This window comes from Schistocerca americana, chromosome 1, assembly GCF_021461395.2.
Source record: "Schistocerca americana isolate TAMUIC-IGC-003095 chromosome 1, iqSchAmer2.1, whole genome shotgun sequence".
Classification (NCBI taxonomy): Eukaryota; Metazoa; Arthropoda; class Insecta; order Orthoptera; family Acrididae; genus Schistocerca; species Schistocerca americana.
In genome coordinates this window covers 267,843,176-267,862,403 of record NC_060119.1, presented here as the reverse complement: position 1 = coordinate 267,862,403, position 19,228 = coordinate 267,843,176, and the positions used below count along the sequence as shown (strand labels likewise).

The following is a 19,228-nucleotide window of genomic DNA, read 5'->3' as shown; positions in this document are numbered from 1 at the left end:
CGAAACATAAGAACGTGTTGTGAATCAGCTTTAAATGGTGACTCTAGGAATATACTACATTCCCCAAGCTATCATCTGCACAGGGATCATGAGAATAAGATTAGAATAATTACTGCTCACAGAGGCATTCAGTCAGTCATTCTTCTGGCACTCCATACGTGAATGGAACAGGGAGAAACTGTAATAACTGATACAATGGGACATACCCTCTGTCATGCACTTCATGGTGGTTTGCAGAGTATAGATGTAGATCTAGATGCAAAAATTGTGAGGTATGGGGAATGCTGAAAGGTGGAAGGGGTGGCTAATGAGAGTGTGTGGGTGGGAAGGGAAGGAGAGGGAGAGTACAGAGGATGATAACAATATATGAGAAAAGGAGCAGCTCCAGTACTTGCAATGCTGCACATGGGAGTCAGAGGGGGCAAATTATAGTAAAAAGAAGACAGTAAATAGTATGTTGAAGCAGCAGTAGTCCAAAGAGGGCAGTAAGATGTGTTCTCTTAGGCTGAGAGAATTTTAGAATATGTATGCAGTTGGGAGTCATGTGAAATGAAACTTATTGAGAGGAGGAAACCGGGGGGGGGGGGGGGGGGGGGGGGGGGTAGAATGAAGATAAACAAGGCTCCAGTTGCCATGATTTGTAAAGCAGCTGCTAACATTGCTCACTTTGTGCTGAGCAGCATATTCTACAACTAGGTGATATGTTACTCCTGGCCACATTGTCATGATAGCGATTATTTGCTTAAGTTCACGGTCACCACCACACAGAAAGTTATGCAGTGGTTACAGCAAATTTGGTAAAGAATATGATGTCTATCACATGTTCCTCTGCCTCTTTTGTTATTAAATGTGCTGCTGTCCTCATGACATGACTGGAGTAGTTGTTGTTGATGGATATAAGTATGAATGGATGTACCAGTGGATGGGTGGGAGATGAATCATTTCAGTTGTGTATTTTACAGGTATGTGACTAAGGGTTAAAGAGCCAGAGAGGGGCAATAACTTGAGACCTCCAAAGAGTTCAGTAATTATGAATTCAACGATAGTACATGGATAAGACTGTACCAGCTTCAGTCCATAAATGATGAGTGTAATCAATAGAAATGCTAAATTGTTTGTAACTATCACATTGTGTTCAGTTTCTTTACTATCTGATACAGTATAATTATATTGTTTAATTTTTAGTTGCACTACAGCAGTGTCATTTGAAATTAGTTGTGAGATACTTTTTTTGAGAGGCTAGCATGGCAATAATGTCTTACCTGTACAGTAACTCATCATTAAATAATTCACTCTGTACATTCTAACTTGTGGTAATATATAACATTTTTCCTTGCAGCAGCTGCATTGTAATAAATGCTCTTTCTTTTTCAGCATTGTAGGTGTTGGTGCTCTGCTTACCACAGCATTTGCATGTGTCTTCATCTTCTCTCAGATAGTAATAGAGGGAATGGATAATAAATATCCAGTGCTCCACAAACCTCATAGTTTCCACAGGTTTTTCCTTGCGTTTGGCACAATTTTGTTTTCATTTGGTGGAGCATCAACATTTCCTACTATTCAAAATGACATGATAAATAAAAGCAAATTTTCCACGAGCATTGTAGTTGGTTTTTCTGGTAAGAACAATAATTATTTATCACACCAGAAGTTTTTTATGAATGCATTTCAATGTCATTAAGTTTTACTGTGCACCTTCATGTGAGCTACACTGGCTAATTATTTTCTCTGAACATTTGGTAGAGTGGGAGGAGATTACCTCCATCCAGTAGAGATTCTTTTGACTTGTTGCTGAGAAGTCAGAGCTTCTTTGCAGCTCTCATACCTTCTATGACAAAGTTATCAATTCAAATACTGGTTGGAAGCCCACTGTGCTTTACTAGATGCAGTATTTTTGGTGAAGGTTTTGGTGTCAGTGGTGATGAGGTCTCCAGTGATCCTTCAACTAAAAAACTGGCCCTCTTAGCCCACAGTGCAATTTGATTTGGGGGCAAGACACAGCTGTGAGTAGAGTTGTGCTCTACCAAAACTACAGTTGGATAGTTTAGGTACAGTACATAAATGATGTGGTAAATGGTAAGATTTCTGTTAGTGTTGGTAGCATTGGTAGGGAAACAAATGTTAACAGAGAAACTGTGAGCCGATGGCATCTGTCTTGTTTTGGACCTAATTAGAACTGGACGTCATTCAGTGTTAGTCCATTGCACGTTTTATATCCATATAGAGTGTAAATTGCATTTTATAAGTAATAAAAATTAGTTGATCATGTAGCTTATGCACTTTTATGTCACCAGAGCAGTTACTTTTGATACGAGCACAGTTCACAGGCTCATATATAAAAAAATATATACGTAATTATTGTTGTTATCTTGTACTCAATAGAACTTTTTCATCATGATCAAAAACTAAAGTTCCCTCTTGTTATTGATAAATACAAAAATTGTTACAAATAATAAAAACCTATTTTATGTAAGTTCGACAAAGTATTGAAGCAATCAAGCAACCACTGATGCATCTGTATTGTTTTCTTTATTTTTACTGCAATGTATCTCTGTTGAATGTTACAGATCATCAGATTTTCAGATAAAACCTGAATTAAACAGTGAAAATGTCAATTTTGCTATAAACACTGTTTATTTTTTCATAATAGACAGGTGTATATGATATAGCAGTGCAATGCATGTCCAAAGCTGCTATGAAATACATGAAATGTATTTGCAGTTGCAAATATGGACAACCTTCAGCTATATAATGAAATGACGACATTGGAAATATGTATTGAACTGTATGAATGTATGAGGTTGTAGGTAGATGGACAATGACATATGGAAGCGTGGGCCTGGCTGTCGATCATGCTCGGATAGCCCGCTCAGATAGCCTAAGTTGTTATGGTGACTGCTCACAACAAGCAGGAAATAGGGGTTCGAGTCTCACAAGGGGAAGGCCTCAGACACGGCCAACCGATTCGGTTCAAATTTGGCAGGTCGCTTGTGTACAACCTAAAACGAAGGAATCCAAAATATTTTGGGTCAACACCCCCGCGTTTTTGAGAAAATGACCCCTAAAAGTTATGAAGAGCAATCGACTCAAAATTGGCTGGATCAATAGATAATTGTAAATAGAGCATTTTTCATAATCAGGTATGGGGTCTGCAAACGCATACTATTCCAGAAATCGAGGAAAGAAACTTTTACAACTGTCGCTTCTGTACCCATGTGGTAAACACTTTTTGCCGACAGCACTGATAGCCCAATGGCTAAGGTAACTGGCTGGGAATCGGAGAACCCGGGTTCGAATCTCGAAGAAACCTAGTGGATGTTATTATTTTCGTTTGTATTTTTCCATATATCAATTGATAGGGATAGGAGGGTTAATGAGGTAAGTAAATCAATAAGGAATGATGATAATAAGGTAGGCAAATAAATTTCTCAAACCTCTTGGGGTAGTAAACAACTAAAATGTTACTCCAGGTCACTTTACAATGGCTCTTCCAGTCACTGTTACGTGTCCTCACTGTTCGTCGAACTACTAGATGGATGGTACTTGTCATATAAAAATTTGAAACAAATATACTCACGGCACCAAGAACATCTAGTGAATGCAATCTTTCGAAAGCTACACTGTTCCTTCCAAAGAGTCGGCGGAAAACAAACTTGATTTACATTTAAAAATATGTCTTTTTCAGGGATTAATTTTGATGCGTACCATGCATATGATATCATTGCCTGAAAAATCGGTGCTGAAAGTTGGTTATGAATTATGCTGTAAATAGTTATTGCATCTGTGCGGTTGTGCAATTCCCGCTGGGTTTGCAGAAGCACACTGCAATTCTGAAGCCTGGAAATAAAGTTTTTAACCTGATGATAGAAATAAACATCACACGGCTGGCACACAGGTGTGCAGTTTGGCGGTAGTACTTTTACTGTGCATGTCGGCTGACCCTCGCCATCTATAAACATTGTGTCATATATTGTAGTATTACTTTGTCCACTCCAGGAATCCAATACTTGACAAAACTTGTTATCAGAAACATATGGTTTTAAAACATTCTCAAGAATTGTTCTGTAAATCGCATTCGTCAGTTTCCCGGATTTGGAGCAGGTAATGTAAACATTTTTCAACTAGTCTGTTAAAGATTGACGTCTTCTATAACCTGAGGACCAAATGTAACATTTGTTTCTTGTAAACACAGGAAAACCTTAGGCAACACTTTTTAAGAGGCAGTAGTGGCATATTGCGCCGTGTACGAATGTGTTAGTATGTTTTTACTACCAACTGCCACAAGGGTTCGTTTTTCTCTGTTATGCGATAGCGTGCGTCAAATGTTCGCCCGATACTCGCATCATGTTTGATCGGTGTTGATCACCGCTATTTGCGTGTTGAAAAGAGTCGCCACTTTCTGTATATCTTCTATATTTTGTACCTCTGTATGAGAGACGTATTTAGTGACGTGCCGTTGACGAATTTTATACTCTGATTTGAAATTTCTTGCCCAAGATAATGATGCAGCAAACGTAAAATCTTTGTTGGGCGTATACTGAAGAGCTGCACCTGCAGCCCACTTCTGAAGTATTCTGGTTGTTACATTCTCGTTATGTCAATGAGATATGACAAATCGGTCGTATGTCCACTTATTTATCGCCTGGTATTTGTCGCATCTTGTCCCTCCTTTAACGATATCATTTTCCCACAATTTCAAGTCCTCCTTCCTTTTCAGGGCTGTTGTTGCTCCATTCTTTTGCAGTGTTTGTAAGTTCCTATTTGGATGATTCCTGCTAGCGCTACTGCATTAACTTTTACTTCAAGGGGTATAGCACTGTAGTTAAATCGTTTAGTAAACGGTTCGTAATACTCATCGGGAACAGATGAAGCACATATTCCCAGTGACGTAGAGATTTCCGAAGTGTTATGACCATTTTGCAATTCACTAGTCGGGATATCTTCCACTGAATCACTTGCTTCGTCTTCATGGTATAGTACTTCAGTATCAAGAAAAGACATTTCATTCGTCAGCTCCAAAAATCTCTCGGTGATAGCTGCTCCTATTAATCTGGAATGCCGAGAAACAGACCTGGCTGCTTCCGGTAGGCACTGATAATGCATCTGTATTGAAACACTTTTACAAACCAAAACACAGCGATGGTAACTTCCCGCTTGCCATCGTCTGTGACAGGCTCCCAACTATATATTACAGCACTAGTCGAAGGGTGTACATCCTCCATTACTCAGATTATGCACCTGAAAGATATGACAACAAATAATAACTAGTTACTACGGCATAAACAGACAAGCTAATTACTACAAACTACATACAGTACTCATCATATGTTACTTACGGAATAACACTGTATTCATTCACAAAACTTATTTCATTCGGCACATTAATGATGGAAAAATCACTACATGTATCTGCGAGGTTCGCAGCAGCCTAATGACGGAAACCAACTCTTTCTGATTGACTTCTATAAGAATCGTGCTGGACACCTTCTCTCTTCCAGATTCACAACTATGATAAGGCGAAGATGCAACCGGGACAACATAACTCTCCCCGCGTGCATTCTGTCCCAAGCCTTGCTGTAAACAAGCGTCGTGCGTTTGGCTATCTGTGATCCCTCATGAGGAATTCGAAGCACTCTTATTCGTAGTTGTTTTCATGTGACAAGGCTTAAAAGTTTAATACTTTACTAACTCACGGCGTTTGGGAAATTAGTTTGCCTACCTTATTATCATCATTCCTTATTGATTTACTTACCTTATTAACCCTCCTATCCCTATCAATTGAGATATGGAAAAATACAAACGAAAAGAATAACATCCACTAGGTTTCTGTGAGATTCGTACACTGGTTCTCTGATTCCCAGCCAGTTACCTTAGCCGTTGTGCTATCGGCGCTGTCGGCGAAAAGCGTTTACTGTGTGGGTACAGAAGTGTTTGCGGATCCCATACCTGATGATGAAAAGTGCTCTATGTACAATTATCTATCAATCCCTCCAATTTTGAGTCCATTGCTTGTCATAAGTTTTAGGGGTGATTTTCTCAAAATTGCTGGGGTGTTGACCCAAAATATCTTAGAGTCCTTCGTTTTAGATTGTACACAAGCAACCTGCCAAATTTGAGCCGAATCAGTTGGACGTGTCTCAGGCTTTCCCCTTGTCAGCTCTACACAAATGTTCAATTTCGTAATTCCATTATGCTGTAGGTTTCCCATGTTTGCAACTGGAAATGTGTTTCATGAAAACAAGAGGATAACTATCTAGAACAAAAATTTTATGTAAGTTACATGGCCCATATCCTCAGTTCCTAGACAGTTCACCACTCCTGGTTTATAGGGGAATCTAGTAAGACACTGATTGCATACGTAAAGAGAGTGATAGTTACAAGGTAATACCCGATAGGTATGCAGCACACCTAACATACAGGTAAAATGGTATGATCTTAACTGACAAAAGCTACTAGGAAAACTGCAGTAGTCTACACTCACTTATGATAGTCTGATGTAGCCTAAAGTAGTTTTACAACTCTAGTTGTGAGACAAAAAAGGCTGACCACTCTGCCATCAGTGGCAGGTACTGAAAGGTCAGAGAACAGTGAGAACTGTCAGACAAGTGTGGGTCCTGAATCCTTACAGACAATGTTGCATTGGTAGACAGACTCAAGATGGTGTCCAAGGGAGCAGGATGTGGCCTTGGTATGAAGTACATGTGTCTCTCACCTTCCTTCCGTATTGATACTCAGGCTAGGCAGCAATTCAAATCACTTTTGGATACTAAAGCATTCTAAATATTTCATATATAAATGATTTGACAGACAATGTTTCTTATTGTGACTAGGCGAAACTACTTTTGTCCAACCTTAACTGAGGGTTCTTAGATTGCTTGGTGAGACGGCATATCAAACTAGAACACAAGAAATATTAGTTCCCTTTATTAAGTAAATGAATAAAACATGCACCTAACTTTGACACACTTCTTTGCAACAGGAGTATTGGATAATTTACCCGCAAAGCATCACTTGATGCACTAGTTAAAAAACTGTTCTCTTAAAGTACAATGTTCAACATTGACAAAAGTATATATTCATCTGAAACTTTTATCTCTCACTGTCCTACTCAATAATGTTGAGTGCTGTAGCTGATGTCTCAAAATGAGGAGAGCTCTTTCTAGCTCAATTCTGTATTGACCTCAGCATGAGTGTGCTGTTATGCTGAAAGAGGAGGCGGGGCCTGCAAGAGCACCTCCCATACTTTGTTGCGGGTGGCAGTGAGCCCTCGCTAATGTCTAATGTCCATGGTGTCAATTCACCCACCGTTGATGTGGCAACGTGATCTCTGTATGATACCACATTTCTAGCTCTTAGATCTCATTTGCAGACAGCATAGTCATATGCTGGGAGACTTGGTGATCATTAGCACAGGATGAGAATACTGAAAACTGATCTTTAACATATATAAAAGTAATGAAATGCATGCAGAATGATGGAAACACTTGCAGACTTTAAAGTACACATTAGCAATAAATCACAAACTTAAAGTATCTAGGAGAGGAAAGAATTGTGACAGTAGGAAGAAGGGGAAGATAAATGGTAAAATGCGGTCACAAGGAAGTATTGGAAAGTTTGAGAATATCAATTAGACGGCGCACACAATAGTAGTGAAACAGTAGATTACTGGTGGTAACAAGAGTGAGGGGGCAGTGTGCAAAAAAGAAGGAAAAAATGTAGATAGAACATCAGAATGGGAAAGGTTTGGGGAAAGAACTTAAAACCAACATGAGAGGACACAGTGAAAGGCAAAAATGCGAGTAGATGGTTGGCGAAATTAGGGGACTAGTGAATATCTACGTTAGAGTAATTGCTGTAACAGTGGAGTAATTGCAACAATGAGAAGATATAGTGCTGGAGTGGAGGACCCTAATGGAGCAGATGTTGAAACAATTGTTGTAGGCTTTCTCTGCTATAGAAAGAAAGAAATCTGTAGATTACAATCCTTCAATGAAAGAAATCTGCAAATTACTGCACAGATTTTATGAATGTGTGAAATTAATTCCAGTTATAGCCGAAATTTTTAAAAAGTTTGTCTCATCTTTTTTTTCCACAGTGATTTTGATGCTGTACTTTCCTGTGGCACTTGCTGGATATATTGTTTATGGTGATCTTGTCAGCGCTAATATCACTCTGTCTGTCAACAAGTCCTATCTGATCATATGTGCAAATATCCTTATGGGTATCCATTTGATATTGGCGTTTCTCATTGTTATCAATCCTGTGTGTCAAGAGCTGGAGGAAGCATTCCAGGTACCTCATAGTAAGTAAATCTTAATATTCATGCTACTTGTACTGTATAGAGTTTAACCTGTGTTGGTACGAGGGTGGTTTGAAAAGTTCTGGAACGGAATAGAAAAAAATACCTACATCACTGAAACTATTTTTAGTTTTCAATGTAGTCTCCTTGTAGATTAATGCACTTGGTCCAACAATGTTCCAGTGTTTGATCCCATCTTGAAAATGAATTACCTCCAGGCCTGCAAAATAGTTGTCAACTCTGATCATCAATTCTTCATTTGAAGTGAATCTTTGCCCACCAAGAAAAATTTTCAGTTTTGGTAAGAGATAGAAGTCTGATGGAGCCATATCAAGTGAATAAGGCAGGTGTGGCAACAATTCATACCTTAGTTCAGGTCATTTTTCCATGGCAACGGCATGTGTGCGGGTGCGCATCAAGAGTCGCGGCATTCATCTTGCAGATAATTTTTTCATTTCTAATTCTTCAGTTAAAATGTGATATACCCTGTCAGATGATATCAGGCAAGTGTGAGCAATTTCACTTACTTTCAATCAACGATCATCCATGACCATTTTGATTTCTAGAGTAGTGAGACTGCTTTGATACCTTTCTTCACGTAGTACTTAATCACTGCACGAATCTTTATATATTTTCTTTTTCCATCTTCGCAAATCACTATGCAGGAGCAACAACAGAGCCATGTCACTGCCACAGCTCTCTTCCAAGTGCACTGACTTGGCACTTCTTTACAGGCAACAGTCCAATGAATATCATGTGAACAACTAGTTGCGCTAGCTCTGACCTCTTGTGGTGATTCCGAGAACTTTTCAAACAACCCTCATAGTGTATATTACAATATTCAGATTATAAGCTGCACCTCTGGAAGACAATCTTTTTCTGTACACCAGTGGATTTACAACTACTAATTTAAATGAGGAAAATACAAGTCAGAGAAAAATAGTTTCAAGGTACACCAATGTGCAAGCACAATATGTTAACTGTAATACATTTTCTCCATTAAGATTCAGTGGCATCTATGAGATCACAGTTTGGGAATTTATTTCTAAATGCTTGTTTGGCCAGTTAATTAGACATAACTATTACTATTTTTCTGGTTTCACTTCAGTACTGTGCGTTTACATGTAATCACATTCTTAGTGATACAAAGCTAATATCTAAACTACAAGACACCCACTGGAGCACAACTTTGTGTGTGTGTGTGTGTGTGTGTGTGTGTGTGTGTGTGCGCGCATTCGTGTGTGTGTGTGTGTGTGTGTGTGTGTGTGTGTGTTTGTTTGTTTTACAGAGCTATGAATTACCTCTGGCATTCTTATATCTCTTCCCACTTTGTGAAACATCCAACACCCCTTTAGTACTACTCCTCAGGGAGGTCAAAATTCTTTCATGAGTTTGTGCATGGCAACCACAGGATCCCAGGCTATTGACATATCCTGTCAGATGGAAGTAGGCTTCATCTGTGCACAAAATCTTCCACGGCCGATCATTGTCCACTTCCAAGCGAGTAAGAAATTCTAAAGCAAAGATCTCTCTTGCTGGCAGGAGCAACTCATGCACATGGGTAATTTTGAATGGATGGCAAAGAAGGATGTTTCATAGAATTTTAAGCACGATACTCACGGATATGTCCAAAGTTCGGGCAATTCTCCGTGGGCTACACGTTTGCACACCACCACTCGTCTCCTCCTGCCTTGCTGTGGCCACTGCTTCCACTGACATTGAATCAATTCGTTTCCTCCCTCTGTCAGTTTGCACACCAGAAGAACCTGTCTTTTTGAATTTCCAAATCATTTTCTCCAGACCCACAGCAGGCATCAGACCAACGCCTTTTTTCAAACCCCTCAGTGTCCGGAACTTCTGCAGAGCAACGTGTACATAGTCATCATTCTTGTAATACGTCTTTACAAGCAGGGCGCGATCCTGCATTGAGACAGTCGTGGTGAACGTCACGTGAAAGGAAGAAAAGCCGTGCACCTGGTGTGTTTGTACAAACTTCAGTGGGTCGTGTGCATGACAGGTGTTTTCATTTACATATTCTGACACATACAGTGCCATCTATTGACCAGTTTTCATGCTATTTTTTTTTTTTCTTCTGCCATACGTTTTCCTCCTCCAGTAATATTCCATTGCAGTTTGTCTTGATTCTGACCAGTGGTGTTATTTCTACAGCATTTTGAAAGTTAAACTTTAATTATAGTCACCCTGTTCTTAACCAGACCCACAAGTTTATGGATTTTGCTGTGTTATACATGGAAATCAAGCAGCTCACGAGTAACCATGGGGTCTCCCTTTAGTTACTATGCAAAGACTTGTGCAGTAAGATACTGTAATATGGAGAAGTTTATCTTAATTTTATTTTGACTATTTAAGTACCTGATTTAGGTGACTGCTCTTTTCGCTGGTCTGTATTTAATGCAGGAGAACATACTCAACGTACAACTCTGACTGGTACTTTATAATTTGGTAATAGAAAGTAATTTTTCATCCACATTCTCTTTTTAAATTAATTGATGCTGCTACTCAAGAATCAGGGGCATTTCACGAGATATTTTCTAATCAAATAATATGATTGCTTGGCTTTTCTTGGAACATACATTCTCTGAATTTTAATAGTGAGCCTTCATGTGGTATACAGAGCCAGTCTGGTAGCGTCTGCCACTGAACTAGGATCTCTGGGACACTTTTGCAGCAACTGAACGAATCCCTGATAGTACTCACAACTTTTGTTTTAATGTTGTGTACCTTCTATATTAATCCTGCCTAGTTAGATCCCTATTTGACAAGCAATATTAAGGATCCAGAATGAAATTTTCACTCTGCAGTGGAGTGTGTGCTGATATGAAACTTCCTGGCAGATTAAAACTGTGTGCAGGACCGAGACTCGAACTTGGGACCTTTGCCTTACGCAGGCAATTGCACTACCAAGCCAGGAAGTTTTAATATTAAGGATCATTTGACTGATGTTTTGTATTATATCTCGTATTATATAATGTAGTTTCCTTTTATTACGATGGATATGTAATGAGACGCGGATGACAGATGTTGATATGTTGCCCTAGCTTTTAATATTTGTGGCCCTGTGTAATTTGAAAAAAGATAGTGCGTGATACAGCCTTTGGGGGGGGGGGGGGCAGCTACTACAACTTTAGACAGTTAAATAAAAGTTCTACCATTCTAAACTCACAGCCATCATCAAGTAATAATTACTTGGCAAATAGATTGCAATTTTTAACCTCAAAAATATCTCAGCAGAGTTTGCATGCTAATGATTTTTTATTAGGCAACTAGCTGCCATAGTATTACCTGTACTTCAGATATATCACAGCACAGCCAGTTACTTGAAAGAAATTGAAAAAGAATAGTAAAAAAACAGAGCAAATCCTACACATCTCCACCACTTTTCAACCCAAAAAGAAAAAAAACAACAACAAGAAAAACAAACTTATTTCCTTCTTGGGCATTGCCTTCTACCTTGCATTGAACTGTCCCACTATAACTTTATACAATATTTTGCAAATTATACTCAAACAGCCCTGCTGACTTAAGAGAATCAAAGCACATCTCTTATCTTATGGTCTGTTAGCATATAAGTCAGTACCTTATATTTCACCATGTTCATTGTTCCTGGTCCAGGCTTAACTACCTCAATAAATCAAAAAAGACTCTCCAGTCTAAGGAGCAGTGCTTTGATTCTTTACATTAGTCGTAATAATAATGACCTTCAAAATTTCAGTGATAGCTCTGTACAGAATGCCTACATTGGTGCCTGACAGCATCTGTGATGTTGGTGTCATTGGTAGTTGGCTATGATGTTGCCACATCTTTCTCAAGTGACATAATATACATACAACATAATTATTACCATCATAATTAAAATACATTGTGCTGATAACCTCGCAATTGAGTGCCCAAAAGCTCCTAAAATACATTCCAATACAAATTTGTCCTTTACACAGCTCTTAAAAAATATATTTAATCGCTGACTTGATATTCTGGTGGGTGAAAATTGTGTGTGTGTGTGTGGGGGGGGGGGGGGGGGAGGGGGGAGGGGGGGGGGATGCACTGAGATGTGCAGATCAATTTGACATCTCATACTCATTCTGGGAGCTGCCTTTCCTAAAATTAGTGTAGTGTGCTCATTGCAACCTTAAATCAATCCAAGTGCATAATGCTACGAGCTGTACTGCAAGCAGTGTGGCATTGCGGGTAGTGTCAGTACTTGGTATGCTGGAGGTTACCAGTTGAAACCCAAGTACCAGCAGTTGTTTAGTATTTATCATTCCTGGGGGATTCTCAAAATTTCTTATGTTCACAAAGTTTGCATATTCTGCTAGCAACACTCTCCATCCAGGAGTTGTGTTTTGTTTGCTCTGTGCAGTGTTTGTTAAATAAACACGCTTTGAGTGCTGTGCTTCATTAATGACCCTGCATTTGGATTTGATTGTGGTTTCATGTATACTTTTACTTGGACTGTACAGCCTAGTAGTGATTTGAGAAAAATGAAGAAAAGCTTGATAGTTGGAACTAATCCCAGTCTGTACTGAAGAAAACATTTCACTTCAATCAGCAAGTCTGCTTAGCAGAGCAGTAGTTGAAGAGCAGGGACCAATGAAATGAGGAAATGACACATTCTTACATACAAAATGTTTTGTCGCTGTCCCACATTGTGAATTTGAATACCACACCTATCCTAAATCTAATGTTTGATGAAAGGAGTCACAGAAGACATGTACCAAGTCCTTCTCATAAAGGATGTCACAATAGCACAAGTGGAGCCAGTGCATCAAAGAGCTACAGAAAAAGAGTTAGACGAAAAAGTATGACTAACTCCTGAATGTGATTCTAATGGCAGTTGTGGAAGACCGCCACAGTCTCGCCTCTCTCACGTGCCAGTTGGTAAGAGTAGAGATGCAGCAGTTTATGGCAGTGAGAACTGTCAGCCTGAATAAGCAAGAGGTAGCAGCTGTGAATGTCGACTCCATACTTCAGGAGGTAATAGAGAATGCTGAAGATAATCTCCAGCACCAGTCGAATATGCCAAGAAGAATGAACTCTGCCAACTCAGACTTCTGCAGCAACTGTCAAACCCCAACCACCATCTGACCAATGCAGGTACAACAAATTCCTCTGCCAAGTATAGTGCCCCACATAATAGCAGACCTTTGGGTGATAGAGGACAACATGCCAGTATGTTTCCAATGTAGAGACCCTGCACACATTCTACGCTACTGCAGAGAAAGGAGGTGAGTGTTCGATGACTATTGTGCTGCCAGACATCAACTATTACAATGGTCCTATTCACACCAGTCAACTGCAGATGATTATAGTTGATCTATAGGATGAAGCCCATCGTCATTCCCTGGACAAGGTTGCTTCCCAGCATGACCTAGCCAGTTGCTGTACAAGAACCAGCCACTCACCTAGCCACTGAATTCAGAAACACTAAATGAGGTGACCATATATGGAGGTGAGGATGCCACAGATGAAAATGGGCAACAGTCACAAAGATGCCATGAAATTGCATTGACGTTGTCATTGTCCAGGTGCGAGTTGACATGGGCTTCTTTTTCTGTAATGTCATATGCTTATTATTACTAGTTAAAGAATACTATGATCTGTGATATGCAAGTAATTGTACTGAAGGTCACAGATGGAAAATACATCCATCGGACATAAGCATGTACTGCAAGAATAAAATAATAACTATCAATGAGAAAGCACTGCCCTTTGAACTTTTTTAAAAAGCTGAATGTTGTCATAATATTCTTCTCAAATGGGACTTCTTGCAGGTTTCACCAACAGTCGTAACTCCAGATTGACAAAGTGAGTCTAACACGATCAGATTACAGAGATTGCTCTGAGCAGTTGGAAACGTTATACCCCCATTATCACGACATGTTCCAGTTGTCTAACTAAATGCAGGGAAATTGTGAGGCTTCTGTTGATTGTAAAAAGCAACCCAGGCTCTCAAAATAAATCTACATACCAATGATCATAAGTGCTAAAAGTGATCAAGGAGAACTCTGGATCACTAATCATCAGGAGCAGCCATGACTGATCCTTAAAGGTATGTGCATAGGAACAACCACAGCAATAAACGACTACCACTACAGACAACACAGTGGATGCAGCTATTACCAAACTGTCAATAGGATCTGGTCTGACTGAGGAGTGACAGCAGTGAATGTTAGCCGTCCCCACTAGTTTTCAGGTGCTTCCAAATCTAGGATGGAGAAAAGACTGGCCAAGTGGCCCAGTGTAAAACATTAAACTGGGGATCATCCACTAACTAGCCAGCACTCATAAGGGTGTCACTTGCTGAACAAAGCATAATTTGGGCGGAAGTTGAGAAGATACTACCAGGTAGATTAAAACTGTGTGCCGGTCCGAGTCTTGAACTTGGGACCTTTGCCTTTCGCTGGTAAGTGCTCTGCCATCTGAGCTACCCAAGCATGACTCACGCCCCGTCCTCTCAGCCAGTACCTCGTCTCCTACTTTCCAAACTTCACAGAAGCTCTCCTGTGAACCTTGCCTAGTTTGAGTCTCGGTCCGGCACACTGTTTTAATCTGCCAGGAAGTTTCATATCAGCGCACACTCTGCTGCAGAGTGAAAATCTCATTCTGGAAGATACTACCAGTTGATATCATTGAATCTTCAGAGTGTCTTTCATCCTCTCTGGTAGTCCTGTAGTCCTCGGCACATGGTGTTTCTGCGTCAACAACCAAGTACCAATGACTGAACAATACCACGTAGAAGATGTCTATCCATTGCCACGCATTGAGACCCATTGCTTGAAAGGAATACAGCACTTCTAAATTATGGAAATGCAGAGCCACTGGCAGATCAATGTTGATGAGCATGACTGGAAAAAGATTGCCTTCACAACTTCTGATGGCCTCTAAGATACAGAGTTAGGCTCTGTGGACTATGTAATTCTCCAGCCACATATGATGGACAACTTCCTCTGACACAAAACTGATGACATGTTTTTGCTATCTTGATCACATTGTTGTTTTCTCAAAGACATTTCAAGAACATCTAAACCATCTGACAATTGTGTAGAAATGTATTCAGACTACAGATCTCCATCTGAATCCATAAAAGTGCACCTAGTTGATAGCGATGGAGGCTGTCCTATTTAGAGAAAATAAGAGCATGCACAGATTTTCTGACTCCTTGACACATTTGTGATGGGAGGAATTTTCTTGGAGTGCGTTCATTCTACCAGTGATTCATAAAAGACTTCTGTAACAACACATGTCTCTTGCAAGAACTATTGCAGGGAAATGCCTAATTTTCCTGGAACTTGGTGCAAGAAGGATCTTTTCTTGTCTGTACAGAGGCACTAACTTCTCTAGTTGTAACACTGTATGATGAAAATGCAGAGATTGAACTCCACATTGACAGTACTGGTAAAGGGAGTGGTGCAGTTAGTACAATTCAGGAAGATGGTGAAAAGGTGATAGTTCATGGTTCCAGAGTACTCTCAAACTTCAAGGTGAACTACTGTACAATCTATAAAGAGTGCCTCATAGTTGTTTGGCCTTTCAACAAGTTTGGGCCATATTTATTTGGCAAGCTACTTACCATCGTGATGGACCAGCATTCTCTTGGTGACTGAGTAACCTGAAAGATGTACAACAACAGCTACATACATAATCCACAAGCCACCTTACAGTACATGGCTGAGCATACCTTGTACCAATACTAGTCATTTCCTTTAATGTTCCAGTCACAAATGAAGCAAGGAAAGAACTACTGCGTACATGCCTCTGTATGATTTGAGCTCTAATTTCTGTTATATTTTTTGTATTCTTGCGAAATGTATGTTGACATCAGTAGAATCATCCTGTAGTCAGCCTCAGATGCCAGTTCTCTGAAGTTTCTCAGATGCGCATTGCAAAAAGAATGTCATCTTCCCTCCAGGGATTCCCATTTGAGTTCACAAAGTGTGTGCTGACTGGTCCTATTAATAATAAATTGGGCCAGGTTAACTAATCAGGTGGGTGCTGAGACTTCTCCTGCTGAATACCTTTCAAGGAATCCTTTGGCATAACATGCAAGTGTGGACAAAATCTGTCATCGCTGCACTGAATGTCATTGCTGCTGAACAGGAGGAACTGCTGAAAACCATAGACCATAAAAGCATTGAAGAAGGAAGAACCATTTGAAGAAGCATTCAAACAAATAAATGGAACATTGTATAAGAGAAACTATAATCTGAAGGGACAGAAATGGTTGCTCATCTGTGGCCAGCTATCCTGAAGTTTTTCCATGAAATGTCAATATATGGTCACCTGGGATTCATGAAGACTGTAAAGGAATCAGATGCAGATAATACAGGGCAGGTCTCTACCAATCTATTGGACACTAAGTGAGCCACTGCAATGACGTCAGTGACGGAAGCACATGCCCAGTTACCTCCAGGGCATCCAGTACCTATCCCGTCTGCAGCAGCACTGTTCCGCTGAATTGATCTCTTGGGTAGGCTCCCAAACTTGACAAACAGGAGTCAGTAGATAATAGCATGCACAGACTAGCCCACCTACTGTGCTGTCACCAAAGCTGTGCTGCTGCTAAAGCTTCAGAAATTGCGAGGTCCATTGTAGAAGGCATCATTTTAAAGCACACAGCACCCCATGTGAAGATTTCTGATCATGAAAATGTTTTCCAGCCAAGACTAGTATCAGAGGTAATTTCGTATTGTGACATCACCTCCAGGACAACGATTGGCAATCACTCACAGATGAATGACCTCAGAGGATGATTTAGTAAGACATTGGTGGATATGCCCTCATACGTTGAGGTCAGAGAGCCTGGAGTACAATACTGCCTGTCATGATATTCGCATGTAACACAACTAAACAAGACACTACAGGCTTCACACTGTTCTTTGTGCTCCATGGTCACAGGCTGAAACAACAATGGATACACTGTTCCTGTTTCATCCGGACAATACTCAGGATGACTGCATGAAATTTCTCGTCACCAGGACCGATGAAGCAAAGCAAGGCAGCTGGCTTGCATGTAGACCTTGGACAACCAGGAGTGGACTGAGAATGTTATAATACCAAGTACCAACTGATGAGATACCACCCAGGGATATGGTATGGGTTTATATGCCATGCAGTAAATGATACTATCAGGAAAGTTACTAAGTAGCTACTGTAGGCTGTATCCTACCCTTCATTGCTTGTCGGATGTATACATACAAAGTCAAGGATTACAACCCTTCAAAAGAAGACAAAAGCACAGAGACATCGTTAATGTCCAACATATGAAAGCCACTACAGTCCTGAGGCACAGATCGTTGATGGTGGCTTCTTGTTCAAGGGAAGTCAAGACTTGCTTGATAGCTGTGAAGTTTCAATGGGAGGGGCTGCCTTCGATGCTCATCATAGTGAAGAGGATATAACAACATGAGCAGAGTGCGAGGATCTGCCAATGTTGCTATACAGAGGACCATTGATAAGATCTAGAGCCTGGAGGTTGCAATTGGCTCCAATGAGAAGTTCTGAAACAATGGTTCAATGTTTCTCAAGGAGACGGGAAAGTACCGCAAGCTATGTTCTACGCAATGTGGCATAGCAGTTGACATCACTGGCGGACTTGCTGTGGGTCACCAGTTCAAACCCAACAACTATCAGTTATATGTTATTTTGAATTCATAATTTTTGGAAGGTTCTTGAAATGTCTTATGTTTGTTATGTTCGTACATTCTGAAACATGCAATATTTGTACAGATAGCAGCATTCTCTGTCCAGGAGTTGAATTCTGTTCTGTCTGTACATTGATGTTTGTAATAATGTGCTTTCAGTGCTAAGTACTGTACTTCATTGACAACCCTGCTTTTGGATTTGTACATGGTTGTGGTTACAACTTTAACATTGTTCAAGGCTGTAATTGTAAAAGCGTTTGAAACTAATGTACAACTCCTCTCCTTCCGAGGAATATGTTTTAATTTTTTGACTGTTGTCAGTGGTTATGTAATAGAGCAATTTTACCACACATTTCTAGTGTTGCTATTTCTCTACATTCAACAGCCTCAATGAACGCATTCACAAATGTGAAATTTCTCTGTATTAAAAAAAATCTATGCGGTAATTTAATCAAAAGCTATGTAAAAAATTCAAGGAACAAGACTTCCAGTCAGGTGAATAATACAGGGTTATAAATACAAAATCAAATGCAGGAGTAGGTTTAATAATGAATAGGAAAATTGGAATGTGGGTAAGCTACTACAAACAGCATAGTGAACGCATTATTGTGGCCAAGATAGATACGAAGTCCACACCTACGACAGTAGTGCAAGTTTATATGCCAACTAGCTCCGCAGATGCCGAAGAGATTGATGAAATGTATGATGAGAGAAAAAAAAAAAATTCAAATAGTGAAGGGAGATGAAAATTTAGTAGTCATGGGTGACTGGAATTCGATTGTAGGAAAACGGAGAGAAGGAAACGTAGTAGGTGAATATGGACTGGGGGGAAGAAATGAAAGAGGAAGCCGCCTGGTAGAATTTTGCACAGAGCGTAACTTAATCATAGCTAAGACTTGGTTCAAGTATCATGAAAGAAGGTTGTATACATGGAAGAAGCCTGAAGATACTAGAAAGTGTCAGATTCTATAATGGTAAGACAGAGATTCAGGAACCAGGTTTTAAATTGTAAGACATTTCCAGGGGCAGATGTGGTCTCTGACCACAATCTATTGGTTATGAACTGTAGATTAAAACTGAAGAAACTGCAAAAAGGTGGGAATTTGAGGAGATGGGACCTGGATAAAATGAAAGAACCAGAGGTTGTAGAGAGCTTCAGGGAGCGCATTAGGGAACGATTGACAAGAATGGGGGAAAGAAATACAGTAGAAGAAGAATGCGTACCTTTGAGAGATGAAATAGTGAAGGTAGCAGAGGATCAAGTAGGTAA

General features: G+C 39.9%; 1 protein-coding gene across 2 annotated transcripts in view; it reads left to right on the top strand.

Moving 5' to 3' along the window:
- The window catches only part of LOC124582450 (amino acid transporter AVT1H-like), a 72,636-nt gene that overhangs the window by 26,758 nt on the left and 26,650 nt on the right, over positions 1–19,228 (top strand). For both annotated transcript variants that reach the window (XM_047131313.1, XM_047131318.1), the window contains exons 5-6: positions 1,375–1,619; positions 8,096–8,302. In XM_047131313.1, the coding sequence (XP_046987269.1) occupies positions 1,375–1,619; positions 8,096–8,302 (452 nt within the window). The remainder of the gene's footprint in view (positions 1–1,374; positions 1,620–8,095; positions 8,303–19,228) is intronic.